At 44.5% G+C, this 25150-nt stretch overlaps 1 protein-coding gene across 1 annotated transcript in view; it reads left to right on the forward strand.

Annotated features, from left to right (window-relative positions):
* Positions 1 to 21395: 21395 nt before the first annotated feature.
* SND1 (staphylococcal nuclease and tudor domain containing 1) overlaps positions 21396 to 25150 on the forward strand; it is a 409554-nt gene continuing 405799 nt past the window's right edge. Inside the window, exon 1 of the mRNA XM_025865530.2 lies at positions 21396 to 21698. Coding sequence (XP_025721315.1) covers positions 21621 to 21698 — 78 coding nt within the window. The 5' untranslated portion in view covers positions 21396 to 21620. The remainder of the gene's footprint in view (positions 21699 to 25150) is intronic.

A 25150-nucleotide genomic window follows, 5' to 3' on the forward strand; every position in this document is an offset into this window, starting at 1 on the left:
CAGGGAGCCTGATGCAGGCTGATCCCAGGACCCCCTCCATCTGAAGGCAGATGCTCAACCAACTGGGCCACCCAGGTGCCCCTATAATTCTTTTTAAACATTGTTGGGTTCAATTTGCTAATATTTTGTTGAGGATTTTTTTTCATCTGTGTTAATGAGACATATTGGTCTTTGGTTTTCCTTTCTCATAATTTCTTTATCTCCTTTGGCATTAGGGTAATTAATGTTGGTCTCATACAAGGAGTTAGGAAGGGTTCCCTCAGATAACCAACTTTGAGAGTGAGGGCAGGGTTCTTCAAGCAGATGTAACTCAGGCTGAGACACACAAAGCTCATCTCCTGTAACTGCATCGAGGACGGTATGACTCAGTATTTAACAGCAGAACCTTTAAAACCACCAAACCTCAATTCCTATCCCGTCTCTGCCATGCTATCTACATGATCTTGGGCCAGTTAACTATTAATTTAACAAATAATTACTGAACACCTACTGTATGCCAGGCGCTGGGATAGCGGCAGTGAATAGTCAGAGAAAGACCAATACCAGATGATTTCACTCTATGTGGAATTTAAGAAACACAACAAATGAGAAAGGGGAAAAAAAGTAAATGAAAGAGAGAGAGAGAGAGAAGTCAAGAAACAGACTCCTAATTACAGAGAACAGACTGATGGTTATGGGGGGAGAAGGTTTGGGTGAAATAGGTGATGGGTTTTAGGCAGACACTTAACCGACTGAGCCACCCAGGTGTCCCACATCTTAAAACTTTCTATGCTTCAGTTTTCCACATCTATAAAATGGAACTATAGCAGTAGCCATAGGACTGTTGTATTACATAAGTTAATATACATAAAGAACATTCTATACAACTATTATATTATTATTGTTATTACTGCTCTTACTACTACTGTTATGTGCCAATAGTTAATCCAATTATCTACTGACTGAGTTCAGTAGTTACAGTCTAGATTTCTAGCCCTACCCTTGCTGTACATACTTGGCAATCCTGTCATTTCTGCCTCTGTGCTTCTTCAGCTGACCCTCCTGATCTCTGGGTTCATTAAGCCTATTATATGATATTCTTTCTCTGACCTAGCGTTGCCTTACCTGGGAGATAGTTGGGTGGCTATCTTTCTGCTGCCTTTGAAGTGTCGTAAAAGTTTTTCATTTTTGAAAGAGTGAGATGAAGAACAAAAGTCATCAATGATCCAAGGTCTTTGCTTATATGCTTTCTGAAGGTTGTGGGGCTTGGCCAGGCCTAGGACAGAGTGAGAGGGGACTGTGTTAATTTAAGCTAGCCATCACTGAAACTAGATCTGTAACAGGTCCTACATAAGAAAGCTCAGTGTTCCAATTATGGGTAACTTTCCACTGCTTAGCAAGACCCAAAGGCAATGGGGAAGAAAACTCCCTCCTAAGGATAAGGGTCTTACCTCTGTCTCAGAAATCCAGAGCTCTTAACCTTTCCTGTGCCTCCGAAGGCCTCCAAAGCAATACCTGCTCAGCCCAACAGAAGTCACTACCCTACCCAGAGATCAAGCTATGTAAAGATAGGTAGGTATAAAGAAAGTCTCATTACTGTCTCTGGCTTGGCACTATCCAACACAATAACCAGGCTGGGAATGGTCCCTGGTCCCGGGTTTCATCCACGGTCCCAGCTGGCCTCCCCTTCACCACCATCTTCAGCTTGCCTGATTCCTCCTTACTGGCCCTCAGGTCCACTCTTGGTTCCACATCAAACTGCTCTTACTCTCAAGTCTCCGCTCCCTGGAATCAATGATTTTAGCCTTCCCTGCACTGCTCCACATTTCCTGTTTTTTTTCCCCCTGGAAGACACGCAACAATAATGTTCAGGGGAAGCCTCTGTTGACTCTCTAACTCTCTTTCCTTCTCCCACTCTCCAGCATTTAGACGGCTGACTGCAGCCCTGACTTATTCCACCCATTATGCTGGTTTCTCTTCAGTCTCCTGGTACCTTGAGTTCTTTCTCTTAGTTTTCTTTATATTTTTTGTAATTTAATGTATAATAATTATTGTTCCAACCAAGAAGTGGTTGGAGAGAAAGCTGGCTCTCACTGCTTGACCCCACGGAGATCAGTCACTGGGGAGCCTGGCAGATCCAGGCGACCTGCTGGGTCTGCAGGCGGGCTCCCCCTGCAGCCTGCCCAGTGCCCTGCACTTGGTGGGGACACAGCATGACAGTAACTTTCGGTGACCCAGGTTTCCCTCCTCGCAACTCCCCTGAAAGCCTGAGCGGTGTGACTGGGCAGGAGAGTCAGCACCAGGTCAAAAGGGGCAAAGGAGAGGCAGACTTGGGCAAGACATGGCAGCTGGGAGTGCTCTGAGGCGCCAGGTCCCTTTTCAACCCCACATCCTCCCAAACCCACTCCTGTATCGCGCGTCTTTCTGCCTCCAGGGATGGAATGGAAAAGACAGGCTCTGGAACCCAACAGAGTAAAATCTTTTCAGTATCATTGCCACTGTTGGAGGAAGCCGAGTTTGAGAATAGAATTCTCCCCCTCCCCCTTTTTTTAGGAGAAAACAGGGAATTTATTTTAAAACAAACAATAAAAATATCAAATCATCTAACATAATTGCTCAAAGGCACTAATTCAGAAAAAAAATTGTAATTATGTAGCATCTGTACTAAAAAATGCTGATTTTACCTCTGGTCATTTTTTCCCCCGTTGCATGAAAATACACATAACATAAAGCTTCCCATTTTAACCATTTTTTAAGTGTACAATTCAGTGGCTTTGAGCATATTCACAATGTTGTACAACTATCATCACTCTCCATTTCCAGAACTCTTCATCATCCTAAATCTGTACCCATTAAACAGTAATTCTGCATTCCTCCCTCCCCCATCCCTTGGACCTCTACACTTTCTCTCCATGAATTTGCCTAGCCTAGGGACCACCTATAAGTGGGTTCATGCAATATTTGTCCTCTGTGTCTTGTTCATTTCATTTACCATGATGTTTTTGAGAAGGAAGTTCTTGTGCTTGCTTCTACTTGCCCTCCTCTTCATCACCCCCGTCTCAAAAAATTAAAGCTGATTCTGGAGCTATTGGTGGAGCCTTGGGGAAGAATGGAGGTGTCCATCTGTGAAGATGATGGGTAGAAGCAAAGCAAGTCTGTAAACAGCAAACTCCCTGAGGGTTCTGAGTTCACACATCTTGAGTACTGGGAGAGCCCCAGTCGAGAGAGAAGACAGGGCAAGAGAATTTCATCAGTCAGCCCGCAGAGATGCCAAGCAATTCAAATAAGAAGATGGCAGCTTATCTCCCCCAGATGCTGGGGATTCTCTGCACTAGAGGGTGAGCCCCCTGAGCGCTAGTCTCCTTAGGCAGATGACAAAGATGTAGAGACAAAATAGAGGAATGAAAATACCCAAGTGAGTCCTGCCTCCTAGGCTTTAAATTGTTCCTCTCCCAATTTATTCCCATCTTTTAAAAATGCGTGGAGTAGGAGATGAAAGGGAACAGTTTGGAGTAGGAAGAAATAGTATGTGGGAGAGGAATGAAAAAGAGAAGACATGGGGAAATCTATGCTCTTGACTGCCTGGCATCTTCTGTCCTGCCCTGTCAAGACAGGGTGGGAGAACACCATTGGCAGGCGTGTGGAGGGCTAGAAAAATTGATATTTAGGCCAAACTCTGCCACTTATTTGCCACGAGACCTCAGCTTTCTACGAATAAACTAACTCTAGTTTACTTTGTCTTGTTGTTATAGGGAGGCTTGTTGTTCTGGAGGCTGGAAGTCTGACATCAAGGTGTGAGCAGGGCCACACTCCCTCTGAGGCTCTAGGGAAGAATCTGTGTCAGGTCTTTCTCCTAGCTTCTGGTAGCTCATTGGCTTGTGGCTCCATGACTCCAATGTTCCCATGGTGTGCTTCCTGTGTATCTGTCCTTTCACAAGGCATTCTTCCATTAGGACACCTGTTGTATTGGATTAGGGGTCCACTATACTCCAGGATAACTCAATTTTAACTGAACTAATTACATCTACAATTATCTCCACGTACAGTCCCATTATATGGTACCGGGGGGTGAGGACTCCATCATGTGAATTTGGAGGGGGACACAGTTCAACCCATAGCAAGACTGAGTCCATTGTTTTAATTAGGACTTCTTCTACAATAACCTCTTAGCACTGAGGCCTGGAGAGAGATAACCAGGCCCTTCGTGGCCACATCCCAAGAAGAGAGCATCTTCTGCTCTGTCCTCCTGTCTGGTCACCAAGATGAGTTCCTACCCTGCTTCTTGGGCAGGGACTCTGGAACAGCAAGGCAGTAGTTGGCTCTCACAAACATGCCATTTCTCCTTTTACCCTCACTTGCAAGCCCTTCTTTGTAGACCACTCCACGGGTCCAACACCACTTTATGCTGCTCATCATGTTCTTACAGTGCCTTTAGAACTCATTTTAGGTTCATCCTGTCTCTCCCTGGAATTTCTAGGCCCCAGGGTAGGGAGGAGATCAGGAGCTGTCCAGGGTCCATCCGATAAACAGTCTTCAAGTTAACTGAATGCCTTCTGCAAACACCTTGACCATCCTATGACATCCAGAGTATGTCAGCTGGTCTGGAGAAAGAGGCCATAGACCAAGCATTGGGCATGCCCTGCCAACAAGGTTTTGCTGGGCAGCCAGAGGGCAGCATTTGGTCACCAAGTACCTGGAAGGAAGGAATCCCCAAGAGGGGGCAAAAGCCCTGGAAATGGGGATGGGGAACAAGCAAGGACCATTAAAGTAAATCCCCTCCTTAAACATCATTCCTGGGACTTCCAAACCTTCTCAGATATTGTCAGCTCTGTCTGAACCCAAGAGGGAGTTTAGATGAGACTCCCTCTCATCTCTACTTTGTAGGAACAGAAAAATCTCTTGGCGAAGAAAGGACAATCAAGTTGGATAAAAGGGGGAAAAAATTTCCCAAGGAGCTAGATAACAGTTTCTGTAGGAGGAAGGCAGAGAATTGCCACAGTGGCTTGCAACAATGACTCATCTCTCCAGCATTTTGTTTCTAGGACTGAAATAAAAAGGATCATTTGGTGGGGAAAATAAAAGACAGCTGAGCAAGAGGACCAGAAAGAGGCCTTGTGAAATAAGAAAAAATGGGCAGATAAGGTGAATGTTATTAAGTGGAACAAGTCTTTGACAATAACCTCAACCTTTGGGCAGGGTGGGATGGACTCCAAGAGGCTTCCAAAACAATGCTTCTTGAATAAATTAATTGATAGAGCAGCGCCTGGGTCAGTCGGTTAAGTGTCTGCCTTCGGCTCAGGTTGTGGTCCCAGGGTCCTGGGGTCGAGCCCAGCATGGGACTCCCTGCTCCGCGGGGAGTCTGCTTCTCCCTCTCCCTCTACCCACCCCCTTGCTCATGCTCTCTCTCAAATAAACAAAATCTTAAAAAAGAAAGAAAGAAAGAAAGAAAGATTAACTGAGAGAAGGATTAAGAGGAGGCTGGCGGCAGGAGGGAGGCGAGGGCCTCTGTGAGCACCCAAGCACTTCTAGATTCCGCATTTCTGTCAACCTCCTAACCGGCTGTTACCCCTTTCTGTAAACATTTATTATGCTCACACTACGTTTTGACTCCTTTTCTGTCTCTTGCATTTCCTGACCCTAAAAAATGTTTTCACATTTTAGGTGGAAAATCTTAAGGAAAAAAAAAATGTGTGCTTGGGGGGTGGACTTTTTGTATTGGGGGCATTTAATTACAATGTGTTTATTTTTAGTTTGGGGAAAGAGACAAAGTAATTTAGGAATGTGAAGGAGTCATAAGCAAGAAGAAAGATGAATGGGAGGAAGAGAAGGGAAATGAATGACTAGGGGAGTCTGGGCAGCAGTTACCATTAGGGTAACTGAACACGTTTTCCCATGGGTCTGTCATGGCTAGGAAGCAGAAATTGGTCTCCCATCTTAGAGAAAAGCAGGCTAGAAATCTAATTTCACTGGAATTCCATGGGTAGTAACTTCTGAGAAGAGAAACCAACCTAATCCTTCCAGGGGAACTCAAACGTCTAAAGTACAGTTAAAATGCACTGACACTCTCATGTTTGCCCCTAATTCTGGGAATCCAGAGTCCAGAAGAGTGAATCACCTTGTCCTGGTCACAGGGGCTAGATGCGAATGGAAAAGTTTGTTTGGCTATCACAGTGAGAAAGGTGGAGAGCCAGAGGTTCAAGTAGAACTTGGTTTGGAGGAGAGGTCTGAGATGGGGAGCACAGGGTGAGTCAGTAACTTCTTTTACAATTTGGGTCCCAAATGATTAAGTTGGACCAGGCTGCTTGAAGAATAAAGAGTTCTACTCTTTTAGGGCCATAGGATTTTTATTTTATCAGCTGGCTTACAATTAAGAATTTCCAAGCTCTGGGAGCAGGAGAATATTCCCAGGGGTAGGTCCTCTCTCACCCTCCTACCTCATTTTGGATTAGGATAGCATGTAAATAGCTACAGTTCCAAAAGATGAATTGAGGAAAGACAAACGAAATGATGTCACAGTACCTCCTGGAATTTTTCCCACGAATATGATTGGTAAAATAATAAAGCTCCTAGAAGATAATACAGGAGAATATCTTTATGACCAAATGCCAGATATGCATATTTTAAAATGCTAACCCTCATTAGAAATTAGGGAAATGCTAATTAAGATCATAATAAGATACTACTGTATGGGAGTCTAACTTGGTACAACTGCTCTGGAAAAAGTTTGGCATTATTCACCAAAGTTAAAGATATTCATAACCTATGACCCCCTATCATTCCCCAAAGAAGTTTGTGTTCATGACTGTTTATTTATAATATCTGAAAATTGTATACAACACTCTTCCAGACATTGTTGTTGTGTTTTAAACCACTCCAAACATAGAGGCATAAAACTACCACCATTTTGTCATGCTTATGGTTCTGTGAGTCCGGAGTTCAGAAAGAAAGGGTCTAGAGGAGCTAGCTTATCTCAGCTCCGTAATGTGGCTTCTGCTGGGAGGCTCGAAGGCTGTGACTCAGTGGAGGCATCTAAAGGCTTTTTTACTCATGCATCTGGCTGCTGATGCCAGCTATTGGCAGGAATTCAGCTGGGGCTATTGGCCAAAACACCTGAATGCAGCCTATCTCTGTTGTAGCTTGGGCTTTCTCACAGCCTGGTGGCTGGATTCCCGTGCAAGAATTCCAAAAGAACAAGCTAGCAGAAGTCCAAGTCACTTTTATGAAGTGACTTAAGTAATCATTTTCACTGTAGTCTATTGGCAAAGGCAGAGCAAAGGAAGGCCATAGACTCCACGTCTTAATGGGAGGAAGGACGAGGTCACTTCGTAAGAAGAACACATATGTTGAGAGATATGTCTGTGACCATCTTTGGAAAATACAACCTGCCACAAACCAAATATCCATCAAAGTAGAATGGACAAATATATTGTGGTATATTCGTTACAATGGAATACTATACAACAATGAAGATGGACACACAACAGCCAAATGAAACGACATGAATGAATCTCACAAACATAACGTTGAGCAAAAGAAGCCACAGGAAGGAATACATATTGTTTAATTTCAGCTATAAATTTTTAAAAACACAAAAAAATTATAGTTTTTTGAGATACATGCTTAGAGCAATAATTAGGAGAGTGGGTTCTGGGGATGCTGGTGTCATTTTCTTGACTTGGGTGGTAATTATACTGGTGTTCACTTTGTGATTAATCACTAAGTTGTACATTTTTGTTGGGGCACCTTCCTTTAACTCTTATAGTTCACAATAAAATAAGAAAATGATTCCTATAATCATACAATGATTCTTTCAAAATAAGAAATGAATCTCTTGGCACTGAGAACTAGGTTTACTTGAAGAAGAATTCACTATGAACTTAGAAACAGTAGCCAGCAAGCTGACAGATCATTAAACTCTGTTAAAAATTCCGTTGGGTTATTTTTAATGTCGATATATCTTCTTACCTTGCTATAATCAATATGCCGAACTCTTTCACATCCTCGTTTTTTACATTGCATTATAAAGATAGTTTACACACATATCATTTTTAATAGCTACCTAGTATTTCATTGTGTTTACATATTACACATTTTCTTAGCTATTTTCATATCTTTGGGACTGTGAATGACTTCAAATTTTTAAGATCATCATCATCCTCACCAAACTGCAATTCACTACTCAATCTGGCCAAAGCTGTGTTGGTTTCCTTATTGAGTCTAATTGATGCCTGAATTGCTAAGAACTCCCTCGATCCCAGGCACTGTGAGTAGAACTTTTCATTCATTATCTCATTTAGTATCAGAACAACCTATTGAGACAGGTTCTCTTTTTATTCCCATCTTACAGATAAGGAAACTGAGACTTGGAGAGGTCAAGTAAATTGCAAGTTTTGCAAAGTATAAGTTTCACAAACAGTTGTGAAAACTCTGGCAATCACATCCTAGTGCCCTTACTCCCAACCCCTTTGTAGAACACTTGCTTTGGATTCCCCCCACCCTGACCTGGAAACTTTTTTTTTTTTCTGGGGATTTCTTGAAGTGGAATTGCCAAGTTGAAAGTCTTAAACAATTTTAGAAGGCTCTTACACATCCAAATTATTCTCTATACACTCTGAACCAATTTACAGTGACATTGGGTGGGATTTAGTGAAGGGTCAGATTCATGTCAAGTTTGGGGAATCCAATTGTACATCCTCTCCATACATCTTCCCTCAGCAAAATGGTATGTTCTGGTGAATGCCTTAATAGTATTCTCTTCACTTGGCTCACTTAGAACCTTAAAGGTCTCGCTTTCCCTTTCTTAAATGTTTTGGTTGACTGTCAGTACCTGGAAGGAAAGAATTAGTTATTTTTGCCCTCTTTTTCCAAGCATATTTTTTTCTTTATAATGATTGCAGTGTCCTATCAAACTCTCACTGGATTACTATCCAGTAGTATTATTCCTTTAGGTTTTCTGTGAACTTTTTATTAGAAGAGCCACATTTCTACATGTCTTTTAAAACTCTCCTAAAAACATCGCCCATTATCTTACTCACTGATTGCTCTTTAGGTAAGAGTCATGTAATAAAAACCTTCCAGAATTCAATGTCAAGGGAAAAGTTTGTCTCTTCCCATAAAATAATATGCTTCCTTTAATCAGTCAGTGAGACTTACATAACATTAATGTGTCTTTTTTGTTTTTGCCTTGGTTGCAAATACCTCTAATCCAAATTTAAAGTTCAGCCATCGTAATCATCCCAACCTGGTTTTCTGATATTAGAATGTAAGCTCCCAGAAGGCAGGGATGTTGTCCGTTTTGTTCCTTGTTGCAGGGACAGAGCTCCAGACAGAGGGAAGCCGCTCAAAGGCCTTGTATTGAGAAAGAGACTTTTTTTTAAAAAGCATGGAAACATCACAGAACTCGATGGTCGTTTAGCCTGTTTCGATTGCAGCATAAAGCAACATCCTGTCCTCTGAAGTACTCTTAAGAGAGTCACTCTACTAACTGCTCTCCGCTGAACAACAGGGTGTAGTATAACTTTAGAATTATCTTGCCTTTTCGTAAAATCATTTCTTATTGGAATTTATGCTGCCCTCAAATACATGAAACAAAGACTTGGGTAAAGAGAAAGAGAGGTGATTTTCTGACATCAAAATGTCTCTGTGGTGTTTATGTGGAATGTGGCTGAAATAGGGTGTACTTTTACTTGAAATAGCTGTCCTTTGAGTGAATTAAGCTGGAGGAAATCCAGAAAAGGGCACTGATAAAAATGCCTAGATCGTCCTGAAGTTCACCTTGAGCAAACCCAGATGGAGAGTCCCTTCAAGCTGCCCCCTGAACGCCGTCCTCCTGCCTCAGCTCTCCTCTGCTCTTTCACCCCCAGCAGACGACACACCTGCCTGGACTCTGGCCATTTACTGCCGGCAGCTCCAACCCCAACACACTCCAACTACCCTGTGTCTGTTCCCCAAGCCCGGGGCCCAGTCCCCTACTCCTCATTTTGCCCCTACATTCCCAACCATCACCTCTCACGCCGATGCTTCTTGCCATGCTTCCTCTGGGTCCCTCTGGCCGTGCTTCCTCTGGGTCCCTCTGGCCGTGCTTCCTCTGGGTCCCTCTGGCTCCTCAACTCTAACAGCTGACACTGGCTGTCCTGGTGGGGACCATGCCAACCCACTCCCCACTCCAGAGTCCTGGCTGGGTTTGGATCAGCTGCTGGCTCTTCCAGGCCACAGACTCCCTGGAAAGGGCCTCATCTTCAATCCTGGGGTCATGGCTCCCCCAGGGACTCATCCCGTCTTCTGACTCCTAAGTTCTCCTAACTTCGTGTGCAAGATTGAGAATGTCCAATGTGACCATTTCATTGTCCTTCTTCTCTGCCACAAAATGTCTCTGCATCATTACATATCCCTCTCCCTTTGTTCTTAACTCCAAAGGACAGTTCTGTTAGAGTCCCTATTAATGGATGGAAGAGCTACAACCAGCGTGGGCCTTTGGATGACTATGTGACTGGGCTGTTCTGTCCCCGAATAATTGTGAGTTCTTTTGTTTCTGTAACTGGTCTACCTTATCTAAGACAAGCGGCAAACGAGAGTTAAGGTATATGTGGTGGCCAGGGTTCGGGAAGGGGTGAGGACAGACAATTGCGGGCAGGAGTTAAATAAAATTCATGCCTCAGACGAACTATCTTGTGTCTGGAGCTGTCCGATGATAATGACCCCCACTATGACCCCCTTAAATTCCACCTTAAACACCCCAACGTTCTCAGTTGCAACTTCCAGAAAACACACAAAAAAAATATGTGACGGAAATAAGAGCCAAAAAGAGGAAGGAAGGAAGTCATCTCAGTCCTTCAAACAGGCTGACTACTTCCATTTAATTCAAAATACACTTACTGAGTGCTTCTCCTTTCCAAGGCAGTACCAGGCCTAGGGAGGGAAGGCACAAGCCAGCAAGACTCATAGGAGCCTGTTATCAAAAAGCTCCGAGGCCGGTTCAACTATTACACAGGAAGATTATAGTGCACAAAACTGGGTAGGGGGGGCCCATGGGGCCTGGTGATACAGAGGAGGTGGGGGTCACTTCTAGTTGCAGGTATCTCAGAAGATTTTTATAGGAAAAGCTGTATCTGCACCGAATGGAAGGGCAATCCCAGTGGAGGGAATTGGGCCCTGGGTATATTTAGACTGAGGTTTCTCGAGTAGTAGAGTTGCTGGGGCTCAGCGAGCAACACAGGGAGGGCAAGGCAGCACGTGTTTCTGTCCTGCAGTAGATAGAAGGGCTTTCCCCAGGCAAGGGGAGGAAGTCCATGTTCCCTCTACTTGCCTTCAGTAGAGGAGGTGATAGCAAGGGCCAGAGTCCAGAGACGGCACAGACGAACACAGGCTTACTGCTTTGGGCTTTCTTAGTCTGGAAGAAACGAGGGGATGGTGTTTTCCCTTGAGAAAGGGAATGGGGCCTAGAAATAGGCCAGAGTTCTAGGAAGGGCAGACCAGGGCCAGAAGCAAAGATGACACCCAGTGCTCAGGCCGCCCCAGCACCCACGCTGGAATCCTTCTCCCTTGACAATCGAAAGGCCTTCTCAGCCTCCCCTGCAGCAAGGAGAACCCTAGGTCAGGGACTTCTGGGAAGGCTTTTGCTTTCCTGATAAAAATGGGCAGATTTTTCTGGTACTGGTCTCTTTCCTCTCTCTTGCCTTCTTCTTCTTAGAGCGTCGGGAGCCGAAGCAGCTATTTTGCAACCACAAGGGAAAAGCTAAGAGGATTGCAGAGATGCCCACCCTGAGATGGTTCAGCCTCTAAACAAATGCCTCCAACCTCTTGATCTGTGGAAGAAAAATGTATACTTAGCCTACGGTTCATGTAGTTGGTTATTCCTTGCTCAAACGTTCCTAACTCTCAAGTTTGCTAGCCAGCGACTTTAGGATTCTGGGGATAGAGAAAAAGGAATCCTTAGGTTCTGTCCTAGCTTGATCATCTATCTCAATTTGCAGAGAGGAGACAGAGATTCAGAGCAACATGCTACCCTCTGATAAAGATGGCACCAGTGGCTGGAGCTCTCCTTGTGCCTTTTTTCTTAGAGGTTCGAGTATGGCAGGGAGGGTCCAAGGTGACAAAATGTGATGGTGGTTAAAACGATGGCTGTAGCAGGAGAAAAATCAATATACAATTATCTAAGGCTATTGAGAACCCAGAGACATTGATGAATAGCATTTAGGAGAATGGAATTAAGGTTGGTCTTGCCATCAGATGACAACAGGACAGGGTATAAGGTTCACTCATTAAAAGTTTTGAAACTATTGCCCAAATAATCATATAGTTGCATAAATGCATATGACACCTTTATAAATCCTTCACATTGACTTACTATATAGAGAGGGCAAACTGGGAAGACTGCATTATCCTTCTTAGGTTGATATGAATTTTGTTCTAAGGTTCGTAAGTTTTGAGAAATAATGTCTAAGTCTCAGGCACAGGATAAATTGTTTCTTTTCTTTCTTTCTTTCTTTTTTTTTCTTTTTTGCCAAAGAGGATTTAAGTTCTACTTTTAATGTTGTATACTTATTTTGTTGTTTCTTAAGTTTTTTTTTTAAATGATGCCTTATGCTGTCATGCATTTTAATCAAGTTTGGACTACACGAGGAATATAGAAATCACTTAATTTAAAAACTCATATAGAAAATCATGGTATCAGATATTCAAGTTTAATCAAGATTCGAGTTTAATCACCTAGACTGGTGCTGTGTAATACATTAGTCACTAGCCTCATGGAGTTGTTTAAACTTAAATTAATTAAAATGAAATAACATGAAAAATTCAGTCCCTCAGTGGCACTAGCCAAATTTCAAGTGCTCATTGGCCACATGTGGCTGGTGGCTATTGTGCTGGGCAGAGCATACACGGAAGGGTCCGTCATCACAGAAAGTTCTTCTGACCAGGCCTGAGCTAGACAACTTAGGTTTGTGAGGCTTTTCTTTTAAGTAAACGTACAGTGAAACTTTGTATTAGTCAGTGTGGACTGCCATAACAACACAGTGGCTGGCTTAAAAAACAGAAATGTGTCTCAGCACTCTGGAGGCTGGATGTCCAAGATCAAGGTGTCAGGGTTGTTCTGGTGAGAACTCTCTCGCTGGCTCGCAGATGGTCACCTTCTCGCTGTGTCCTCACGTGGCCTTTCCTCTGTGCATCTGCAGGGACAAAGAGATCTGGTCTCTTCCTCTGCTTTAAGGTCACCAATCCTATGAGATGAGGGTCTTACCTTATGACCTCATTTAACCTTAATTTCTTCCACAAAGGCCCTGTCTCCAAATACAGTCACACTGGGGGCTTGGGCTTCAACATGGGAATCTGGGGGAGAAACAGTTCCATCCAAAACCAACTCAAAAAAGAAGGAGAAGGAAGGGGAAAGCAGGTCAGGGCCAGATGGTAAAGGCCTCGTGCACTACTAGGTGGAGCTGAAACTATCCTGAAACAGAAAGGGAGCAGCTGCATGGTTGAGGAGGGATTCTATGTGACTGAGATCTGAATTTTATTTTATTTTTAAAAGATTTTATTTATTTATTTGAGAGAGAGAGAGAGAGAGAATGAGAGAGAGAGAGAGAGCACGAGAGGGAAGAGGGTCAGAGGGAGAAGCAGGCTCCTCGCCGAGCAGGGAGCCCGAAGCGGGACTCGATCCCGGGACTCCGGGATCATGACCTGAGCCGAAGGCAGTCGCCCAACCGACTGAGCCACCCGGGCGCCCTAAGATCTGCATTTTAGAAAGAACACCAGGTTAACAGTGTGGAGGATGGGTTGAAGTTGGAGGTGGGTCAGGAAGCATGGAGACAGCAGTTACTCTAGTGGTGAGTTTTCTCCCTAAAGGAAGCTTACTAGAGAGTTGAAAACTCTTGCTTTGTCCAGCATCTAGATCCTACAAGTGCAGGTCTAGAGTGAGGAGGGCATGTTTGGCCACCTTAGAAGCAGGCTAGTCAAATAGTTAAGAGCAGACTACAGTCAGAAAGTTCTGGGTTAAAATTTTGACTCTGTCCCTGATTAGCTATTGACCTAAAGTTGCCTGCCTTTTCCAAGCATTACTGTCCTTTGTAGAAAGAGATTGATTATATCCATTTCGTAGGGCTGGTCTATGGATTAAATCATGTAATACAGAGAAAAGCATTTAGCACAAAGTCTATTTAGTGTATATGTTTAGTGATCAATATATTTTGGTTATTATTACTGCCACGGATATATTTCTTAAATTTGCTCTCAAAGTGGGGCACCTGGGTGGCTCACTCAGTTAAGGGTCTGCCTTCAGCTCAGGTCATGATCTTGGGGTCCAGGGATCGAGCCCCTTGTCAGGCTTCCTGCTCAGTGGGGAGCTCACCTCTGCTTCTCCCTCTCCCTCTGCTCCTCCCCCAACTCATGCTCTCTCTCTCAAATAAATAAATAATCTTAAAAATAAAAAAAAATTGCTCTCGAAGGAGTATAGGAAGCAAGGTGTTTTGTTTGTATAAATGAATCTCGTCCATCTCTAGTCTCTCTGTGTGTGTGTGTGTGTGTGTGTGTGTGTGTTCACCACACAGAAGGAGTCATCTTTAAGGACTTCAAAGTCTCTCTCTCTTTCTCTCTCTTTTTTGTAATCAGCTCCACTTATTTGAGTAAATAGCTTGTAAATAAATCATTGGTAAACATTACAAAATTAAATACATTTTAAAAATCTTGCCAGTATACATAAAGTTCACAAACATAGATCCTTTAAAAAATAAAATATATTCAGGGCGCCCTTGATATAAAACACCTGACCCCCGTCTGAGGACAGGGCCACCTAGAGACATCTTACAGCAGGTGTGGTTTCTGTGGGGAGGTGGGAGTGAGGGCTCCTGGAGGGAAAGAAATTTGTACTCTGGCTTTTTACCCCATCCACATGCATCTGAATTTTGATCCTTCTCCAAGGGGCTGCTATACAACTGAGAGAGACAGCTTAGGTACATCCAGGCCTAGCTCCAAGCAAGGGATTGGGGTGTACAATTAGGACCAGGAGCTAGAGTTCTTATTATATTCCACTGAGAGAAACCAGAGATGCAATCTCCACTATGTTTCCAAACCAGCAAATGCTCCTGTATTAACTTTCTTGAGAGGAGATGAGGCTTTCTCACCTCTACACCTGCTCAACGCTCAGTTCACTCCCTCTGGTCTGATGCTGCCTGGGCACAGAAGTGACCAGTATCTACTTCTTTTTTTTTTATTTTAATTTTTTATTGTTATGTTAATCACCATATATTACATAATTTGTTTTGGTGTAGCGTTCCATGGTTCATTGTTTGTGCATAACACCCAGTGCTCCATGCAGAATGTGCCCTCTTTAATACCCATCACCAGGCTAACCCATCCCCCTACCCTCCTCCCCTCTAGAAACCAAGTTTGTTTTTCAGTCCATCATCTCTCCTGGTTCGTCTCCCCCTCTGACTTACTCCCCTTCATTCTTCCTCTCCTGCTATCTTCTTCTTTTTCTTTTTTCTTAAAATATGTTGCGTTATTTGTTTCAGAAGTACAGATCTGTGATTCAACAGGCTTACACAATTCACAGCGCTCACCGTAGCACATACCCTCCCCAATGTCTATCACCCAGCCACCCCATCTCTCCCACCCCCGACCACTCCAGCAACCCTCAGTTTGTTCCTGAGATTAAGAATTCCTCATATCAGTGAGGTCATGTGATACATGTCTTTCTCTGATTGACTTATTTCACTAAGCATAACACCCTCCAGTTCCATCCACGTCGTTGCAAATGGCAAGATCTCATTCCTTTTGATGGCTGCATAATATTCCATTGTGTATATATACCACATCTTCTTTATCCATTCATCTGTCGATGGACATCTTGGCTCTTTCCACAGTTTGGCTATTGTGGACATTGCTGCTATAAACATTGGGGTGCACGTACCCCTTCGGGTCCCTACATTTGTATCTTTGGGGTAAATACCCAGTAGTGCAATTGCTGGATCGAATGGTAGCTCTAATTTCAACTGTTTGAGGAACCTCCATACTGTTTTCCAGAGGGGCTGCACCAGCTTGCACTCCCACCAACAGTGTGGGAGGGTTCCCCTTTCTCCACATCCCCGCCAACATCTGTCGTTCCCTGACTTGTTAATTTTAGCCATTCTGACGGGTACCAGTATCTACTTCTAAGGAGGATCAAAGTCTCTTTCCTTCCTATAAAGGCAAATTATCATGAGCTTTAGAGTCACAAGAACTGGTGTCAAATCTTTTCTCTGCCACTTATTAGCTCTGTGATCTTCAACAAACATCCTACATGAGTTTCTAGCTCCTTATAGGTAAAATGTGTACGATAATGCTTTTCTCTCATTCATTTATTAACAAATACTGACTGACCAGCTATCTGTGCCAGGCATTGGGCTGGGAATTCCACTGTAAATAAGTCAGAGTGAGTCTGATGACATTTTAGAGGGCAAAGTGACAATTATGTTCCAATCTGATAAGTGCTTTGGTAGACCAAAAATAGGAGGAAAGAGAACTGAACCTGTCATTCTTCTCAATGCCTTTCAGGGGAGGCACTGTGATTTCTAAGTGGGAAATTGAAGGATAGGGAGGGGGTAGCCATGTGAAGTGAGTGGGGGTGGGGAGGAGGACAGAGGGATGGAAAGAGTGATCAGGGCAGACACAAAAGTAGGCAAAAAAGCCCTGAAGGCAAAGGAGTGTTTCCTAGAGAGACCAAAACCAAGTTTACTTGGCCTGTCTGGCTGTTTAAAGAGTAGAACTGTGAGAGGAGATCTGGTGTGAAGAAATCACAGGAGGGAATTGAGGAGAAGAGAAAGTGGCATTAGAAATGTCACTTGGGGGGCCCTGGGTGGCTCATTTGGTTAGGCATCGGACTCTTGATTTCAGCTTGGGTTGTGATCTCAGGGTCGTGGGATCAAGCCCCAAATCAGGCTCTGTATCAAGCCTGCACTGGGCTCCGTCCTCAGCAGGGATTCTGCTGCTCTCCCTCTCTCTCCCTCGGCCTTGTGCATGCGCGCGCTCTCTCTCTCTCAAATAAAAAAATAAATCTTAAAAAAAAAATGTCACTTTGGCTGCAGTAGGAAGAATGAATGGGGTGTAGGTAAGGAAGACTGGTGTCAGGGAGCTCTATTATAAACCTGTGCAGCAGTCCAAGTAAAAAATATGCCAAATTTAAACAATAGGAGATTTTTAATAATAATCATAAAATATTTAACACATAGATGATCCAGACAGTGTTCTATGTGTTTAGCATATACTAATTCATATAACCCTCAAGACCAGAACAACCCTAGGAGGTAGATCCTATTATCATCTTTATTTTACAGAAGAGACATCCATCAAATAGAGATACTATATAACTTGCTCAAGGCTATACAGTGTTGGGATGTGAACCCAGGTGGTCTGTTCCCAGGGCATGTGGGATTGATTATGCCCCTGTGGATCTAACAGATTTTAGAGGCTGACTAAGAAGTGGGGAATGAGTAAGAGGCGGAGTCACTGATGATCTCCAGATTTCTGGCTTGCAACTGGGTAACTTTTGGTGTCATTATTTGGGCTGTGACACATACTAGGGAAGAGCAGGTTTGGGAGGAAAGATAATTGAGTTCCTTGTGAGACATGTTCAATTTGAATTCCCAAGGTGACAGCCGTGGGCATATATCCAGAGTATTGTTGAACATAGGATTTGGAGCTCAAGAGAGAGATTTCAACAGGAGTTATATACCTATATTTGGGAATCCTTAGCATACAGCCAGGGTAGTGGCTAAGATGTCTTAGGAAGAATGTTTCAAATTAGAAAGGAAGATGCTTTGAGAAGAACCCAGAGGAACATCCATATTAAGTGCAAGCAAAAGAAGAGTCATTCACAATGGAGATAAGGAGGAGCAGCCATATAGATGGGAAGAATAGAAGGAATATGGGAAGGAAAAAAGCATTTCAAGGAGCAAATTTTGTCAAATTTTATAGAGGGCTCAGCAAAGTGAGGTGTGAAAAGTGTCCACTGAATGTAGTGATGAGGAGGTCATTATTAACCTTGGAGAAAACAGTTTCGGTAAATTGATAAGAGCAATAGAGTGCAGTGTGCTGATGACTGATTGCAGGGTGAGGATGTGGGAGGCAACAAACATAAAAAATTTCACCAAGAGTGTTTGCCTGTGAGGGGAGGAGGAGAGTTACCAGAAGAGGGAGGTGGAATAAAGGAAAGATTTATTTATCTTCACTATGCAAGAAATTTGAGAATATTTAAATGCTAATAAGAAGAATCCAGGATAAACCGAGAAGCTATAAAAACAGGAGAGGGAATTATCTATGAATAGAGTCCTTGGGGCACCTGGCTGGCTCAGTCAGTGGAGCTTGCGACTCTTGATCCTGGGGTTGTGAGTTCGAGGCCCGCATTGGGTGTGGAGATTACTTAAATTTAAAAAAAAGAACAAAAAACAAACAGAGTCCTTGACAAGGTGGAGGGGGTAGATCCAGAACATAGATTGAGGGGTTAGCCTAAGCAGTAGGAAGATGGTTTTTCTTTGTAACAAGGGAGAAGACGAGGAATGAGAAGGAAGTTAAGTTTTCAGATTTGGTGGTGGGAAATGAAGGGCGTTCTTGATGGCTTTTATTATCTCTCCCAAGTAGAAGGCCTACCACTATTTGAGAGTGTGGGAGCCAGTGGAATTGGAGTTAAAAGGAAAAGAGGTTTAAAATAGCCTGATTTTTATTTTACTTTATTTTTAATATATATATATATTTTTGCATCCTCCCTCTCCCCACAGAGTCATGGATTTTTAGGGCCATGAAACTACTCTGTATGATACCATAATGGTGGATACATGTCATTATACATTTGTCCAAACCCAGAATGTACAACATCAAGAGTGAACCCTAATGTAAATTATGGACTTTGGGTGATGATTATGTGTCAACGTAGGTTCATCAACTGTAGAAAGTACACCACTCTGGTGAAGGGTGTTGATAATGGGGGAGGCTATGCATGTGCATGGGCAGGGACTATTGCTTTGAGCCTAAAACTGCTCTAAAAAAATACAGTTAATTAAACAACCACCACACCTACTGGCCAAAGTGGCTGAGGAAACAGAACTCCAGGCAATGTGTGAGGGCCCATGAATTCACCGTGGCACCAACCTGCACAGCTGAGGAGTGTTTTCTCTAGCTAAGTGGTAGGTTTGGAGAAGGCAGAGAGATCTAGAATTGGAATTTTGACAGGTAGGCCCGATGGAAGAAAACAGGGATTAGAGATGAGGATATTGAGAGGAGGGGGCAAAAATGACAGAGTCTAACCAAGGATTCAGGAGAAAGCAGAAGGGAATTGATTATAGATTCAGGGACTTTGAATTCTATGTAAAGCTAAAGAACAGTGTGTGATTGGCAGCCTCTAAGATGATTACAGGTGATCCTGCCTCCTGGTGTTTGTGCCCTTGTGCAATCCTCTCCCCTTGAGGGTGGGCCCAACCTAGAGACTTTTCTAATGAATAATAGCATATGGCCAAAGTGATGGGATGTTACTTCTGAGATTAGGTTCAGAAAGACTGGTTTGCTTGTCCTCTCTTGCTCTCTCATTTGCCTGCTCTGATAGAAACCATCTACCATGTGAGTTGCCCCATGCAGAGACCCATCAGCAAGGAACTGAGGCCTTCAGTCCAAAGCTCTTGGGGAACTGAATCCTGCCAATGATGACATGAGTGAGCTTGGAAGCAGATCCTCCCCGTTAGATAACAGACCTTCACACCACAGCTGCCACTGACGCCTTGATGGCAGCCTTGTGAGAGACCGTGAGGTAAAGGCACTCAGCTAAGCTATGCAGATTCCTGACAAAAATGGTGAGATAATAAATGCTCATTGCTTAATACTTAAATTTTGGGGTTAATTGTTATGCAGCAATAGATAACTAACACAAGGTATAAGAGAAGTAACTGAGTGAGAAGGGAGAGAGGGCAGTAGTTATGATCAGAGAATGGGGGGTCTGGGGTTCACAATTTCAGCCATGGAACAGCTGCCATACTTCATCCTTACCGAAGAGGGTGGCTAAATTGGCACAGAGGTCAAGTTCCTTGAAGATGAGGTCAAGGAGCTGAGACGCCAGGGTATTGGACAAGTCAGGTTCATAAATGTTTAAGTCATTCAGGATCACTGGGTGGAGAAGTATGCACCAGGTGTTGATTTCAACCAATGACAAGGTGGCAGTTGAGGCAGAGAAGACAACAAATTTAATGAGATAGTGGTATAAATCAGATGGAATGACCCTTCCCAAAGTTGTTTTTTTTAAGAGGTTGGCAAATTAATGGGACGCAAGGGGCAGCACTAAGGATCTAGGAAGATGCTGACCCCCAAAACTTGACCCTGGGATATGTGAAATGTGGAAGCATAGACAACCTCTTCTCAAAAGAGCTACAGGGGAAGTAGTGTCCTCAGTGTAGAGCCACATTTGAAGATTAAGTGGCTTAAAGGAAAGGTCCTTGGCTCCACATAGTGGGCACAGGACAAATATTAGTTGTCTCTAAACATTCATTTAAACATTTGTATGCCCTCGCTCTGTACCCCTCCCTCAATCTCTTTATTCAAAAGAGACCAGGGCCAGGTAAAGGGATGGGATGAGGCGGTTGGGGGCGGCGTGGCTCATCGCAAGAGGTCTAGGGATTCTCTCCTCCAGGCCCAGGGAGAGTTTGTACCAAGGCTTTCCCTAACTTCACTAGCGAAACTAGGAAGAGTCCGAAAACAAGGGTCATTCTCCCGCGTGCACATGGCACATCACCCCCTAAGAGACATTTATTTCTCCCACCAACGAACATTAATCGAGACCCTTACAAGTGCGAGATACCGGCGACACAAACACGAAAGAGACACACTCCCGAATACAGGGAAGGCGCCAGGCCGCGCTGCCTGTCAGCGCCAACATCCGTAGATTTCACGATGCTCAGACTTTTCCAGGTTCTCCCCACATTTTTAGCTGAGGTAAAATGTCGGAATTAGGCGTGCAGCCCGTACGAGACCCTATCAAGTCTTCGCCTTCATGGCTCCGGATTCCCCAGTCCGCACTCCCCAATCCGGGGGCGCAGTCCAGGAACGCGGGAAGTCCACGTGGGCTCCCCGGTGGCCCGCGGGGCGGGGCGCAATAGGCGGGGCCAGGCCGGAGGGTGAGGCTGGCCCCACCCCCGGGGCTCCCATGGCCCCCCGCGCCCCGCGGCCAGATGCTGACGTGTCCTTTCCTTCCCACTACACCTCCCGACACTACCTACTACGGCTGCCCCGGAAGTCCCGCCCCATACTTAGCCCGTCACCGCAAATCAGCTCTTTCAGCGCTTCCTGGAGCTTGCCTCGCGTTCAGGGACTAAAAGGCGGGGCTCCGCGAACAGGGTGCCTATTGGTTTGAGGTCCGGCGGGCTGTGGGCGCTAATTGGCCGGAGGGCGGTGGCGCTCTGGCACGCTTGCGCGGCGAGTAGAACGTGTGGCGGCGGCGGCGGAGAGCGCGTCTCCTCTTTCGCTCCCAGTCCCGCTGCTGCTCTTGTGAGCGCCCGGCGAGTCCGTGCCGTCCATTGCCCGAAACCCGTCGCTTGCCAGTTCTCTGCCGCGGCGGCCTCCCACTAACACCGACACCCACATTGACACCTCCAAGCCGGCCCACTGCCTTACTTGCTGCCGTTCCATCTCTACACATGGCCTCCTCCGCGCAGAGCGGCGGCACCTCCGGGGGACCCGCGGTCCCCACCGTGCAGCGGGGCATCGTCAAGATGGTGAGAGCGGGGCCCGGGACACTGACCCCACCGCCCGCCTCCGGGCGGGTTTTGGCGCCGGCTTCTCTTCCCCTTCCGCGAGTCTGCATGGTCTCCCAGATCCCTTTTCCTCTGTCCCTTTCCTTTTCACCCATTCTCGGAATTCCTTTCCTAGACGGAACCCGACACGGAATCCCCTTAGTACTTTGCTTTCCGGACACCCTGGCCGTCAAGGGTCACGGTGATTTCCGTGGTCGCGCGGCACTCAGATCTGCTGTTTACCTGGACAGATCGGTTACTTGATTGATTAACGGGGGTAATAAGTTGATATCTGCCCTCCCATCGCCCCGTCCTGTCCATTTTGACATCTGCTGAGCAGTGTGCAGCTTTTCGAGATCCTGACATCCGCTCTTCCCTGAAACTAAGAGCATTTGGCCATCTTGAAGCTTTTCAGTTTCCAGTGACGCTCACTTACTCCCAAGTTTTCTCGCTCTTTGGCCCTCGTATTCCGTCTTTTTCTCTCCACCTCTTCTGTCAAGTGTGTAGTCCCGAAAGCTCTTAGTATTTGTTCTCCCTCTCCTTTTGATCCTTAAATGCTAGGCCAGTAGGAATTTTAGCGATCGTTATTGTTCCCTCACCCCTTATACTTAAGGAGAGTGGTTCGAAGAGGGCAGTGACTTGCCTAAGGTCATCACATGGTGGCTTGGATCGGAGCCAGGACCGGGGCCCAAGTGTTCGGATTCCCAGTCCACGGCCCTAACGCTAGATTCTGCCTGATTTTATATCCCTTCACTCCCTACATTCTTGAATTTTGAATATAAAACCCTGCAAGACTAATTTTTAAAAAATTAACTCTCCGGCTCCATGATAATTTTGTAGTATAAATTCTCTTTATCACTTGTCACCTCTGTTCTCCCCCCAGCCCTCCCACATCTTGGAACTTGACGTTTCTTGGTTGTTAACAGATTTTCCAGTTGTGATGACTGCAGACTAATGGACTTTCAGACATTTCAGACTTCAGTACTGACTTCCCTCTGGAACAGCAAATGCCCTTTATGACATTTTCTCTCAAAGTTCCACAGTTTTTTGCGGTTGCCAGAAAGTTTAAAAACATTCTGTTTTCTTGGCTCATTATCTGTCAGGGTTAAAATGTTCTTTAGTTTGTGTGTGTGTGTAAATTTTTGAGATTTTTTTTTCTCCAGCCTTATTCTCATGTATTCATTTCTTAGATAAAATTCTGCCACCAGCTGCGATTCCCAGGGTTTTCGGTATTGCTTTTCTCCTTTATGGGTAAATGGAAAGTCAGAATTTATTAGAAGCTGAATGAGAAGGGAATTTCCAAGGTCCATCTTGATCTGTCCCATGAGTAGCTCCTCTGAGATTAGCTTTTTCATTTGCACTAATCTTCCCCTTCACCATAAGAACACAGCATTGCTTAGTGGTCTGGTGGTGGAATTGGCAGCATTGAGTGGATCTTTCTGAATTTTTTCCTTCTCTAAGGAAGGTGACCTGGATTCTATGAGGTGACCATGCCCACAGTTTACCCCCATGGATACTGAATATCAACAATCATTTATTAAGGGTCATGTCTTGTGCTGAGCATTCTGTTTGTAATATTTCATTTATAACACCTAACAAGTAGATAGCATTGTTGGTTACAGTCTACAGATGTGTAATCTGAGGTTTAGAAAGAATAGTTCACCCAAGGACAGGCACTTTTACTGGCAATAAGAGGCAGAGCTGGGACTTGAACCCAGGACTGGCTGCCATAGCAAGTGCTGTTCGACATCATGCTATGCTGCTTCTGCCTCCAGGGCATGATTTTATAATGTGGAGGGTGGGACCAGTGATGCATGACCACAAAATTGCAGGAAAGTGAAGCTGACTGTGATCAAGTTGAGGAAAGATTAGATGTTACTCCTTGTCTTATCCTCGAGCTGTTATTGTGGTGAGTGACTTCATTTAGTGCTTATGGTCATTATGTGCATAGGAGTGTGGTGTGGAAGACACATTTGAATCTGGGAGGAAGCTTTTAAAATTCAGCCCTTGGTGGGGCTCCTGGGTGGCCTAGTTGGTTAAGCATCTCCCTTTGGCTCAGGTCATGATCCTGGAGTCCTGGGATTGGCTCACTGCTCGGCGGGGAGCCTGCCTCTCTCTCTCCCTCTGCCTCTCCCCCAGCTTGTGCTCTCTCTCTCTCTCTCACTCTCTCAAATAATAAAATCTTAAAAGAAGAAAAAAAAAATTCAGCTATTGAGTAGTCTATTCTTTTTTGTGACCAAACTGCAGGGTGAGTTGCAGGTAGGGGTTAGGGGAGGGAAGCGAGGTGAACTGCAGGGTGACAGGCAGATTTGTGCCAGGAGTAGAAGCCTTGTCTGGAATGAAAAATCGACCACTGGCAAATTGCTCTGTGTGAAGCCCTTCTGCTAGGCAAAGTTGTATTTTCCTGGAGAGAGATCATTTCCAATGGTACTAGGAACTGCTTTGTAAGAACTCTACAAAGGAAAATGGAGCTCTGTGAAAGGATAGTGAGAAGGAAATAGTTTGGAGAATTGGAACATAGTTACTGCCTTTTGGGAGAGGGGTAGAGCCTGGAATACTGACTAACCAGAGGTGTACTTTTCAAGGGAGCCCTCCATATTTGTCTGGACTCAGGCTGAGCTGCAGGTCTGAAACGGTATAGGGATGAGCTTTGCTGAATAGTCTTTCCTCTTTTTTGGGGGGCAAAAATCAGATTATAGAGCCATGGAAGGTACAAGTTTCTCCTGGTCTCTGCCTTCTAATCCTAGTAAGTTCTGTGTTACTTTTTTTTTTTTTAAGGTTAAAGAAGAAAGTACTCAGAAATCAAGTTGTAAAAAATCTTTCCATTTGACCAGTTTTAAAAAATGATGGTGAAGGTAGTGGCTTGTCTGCTTTTGAGTGTGGGAGCAAAGAGACAGAAACAGAGTTGGTTCTGGAATGTGTTTAAGGAGGAAGTGGGCAGTAAGTTGACATAAGCATTTTGGAGCTGTTCTGTTACTGAAAAGGCAGTGAGGATGATGGAAAAACTGAAGGTGGATTTATATTTCCTGAGTTGGGATGAGACTGGCAAGTGTGTGGGCAGACAAAATATAACCTGGAAAAGTAAATGTCCTGTCAAATCAGATACTATTTTCTCAAAACCCTGAAGGATTCTAACTCTGGATTTTTTTTTTTTTTAATAATTTGCTAGACTTCTTTAACTGCAACAGAGTATTATCAGCACATGAAAGATAGATGAGATTGGGAGAAGTCTTGGGGTATTTAGTGTAAAATTTGGTCACTCCACTTAGCAGCTACTTAGAGATGGCTGTTTTCTCCAGTCTTACCCACCTGATTTACTTTCTGTTTTGGGGATAGAGCCCTTTTCTATGTCTTTTCACTCTGACTTTCCCATTCTAACTCGGTGTGTTTGTGTGTCTTTTCAAGCAGGAGCCACCTGGGTTGCTTTCAGGACA

The sequence above is a fragment of the Callorhinus ursinus genome, unplaced genomic scaffold (assembly GCF_003265705.2).
Source record: "Callorhinus ursinus isolate GAN/ISIS: 27379988/994484 unplaced genomic scaffold, GSC_fseal_2.0 scaffold12, whole genome shotgun sequence".
NCBI lineage: Eukaryota > Metazoa > Chordata > Mammalia > Carnivora > Otariidae > Callorhinus > Callorhinus ursinus.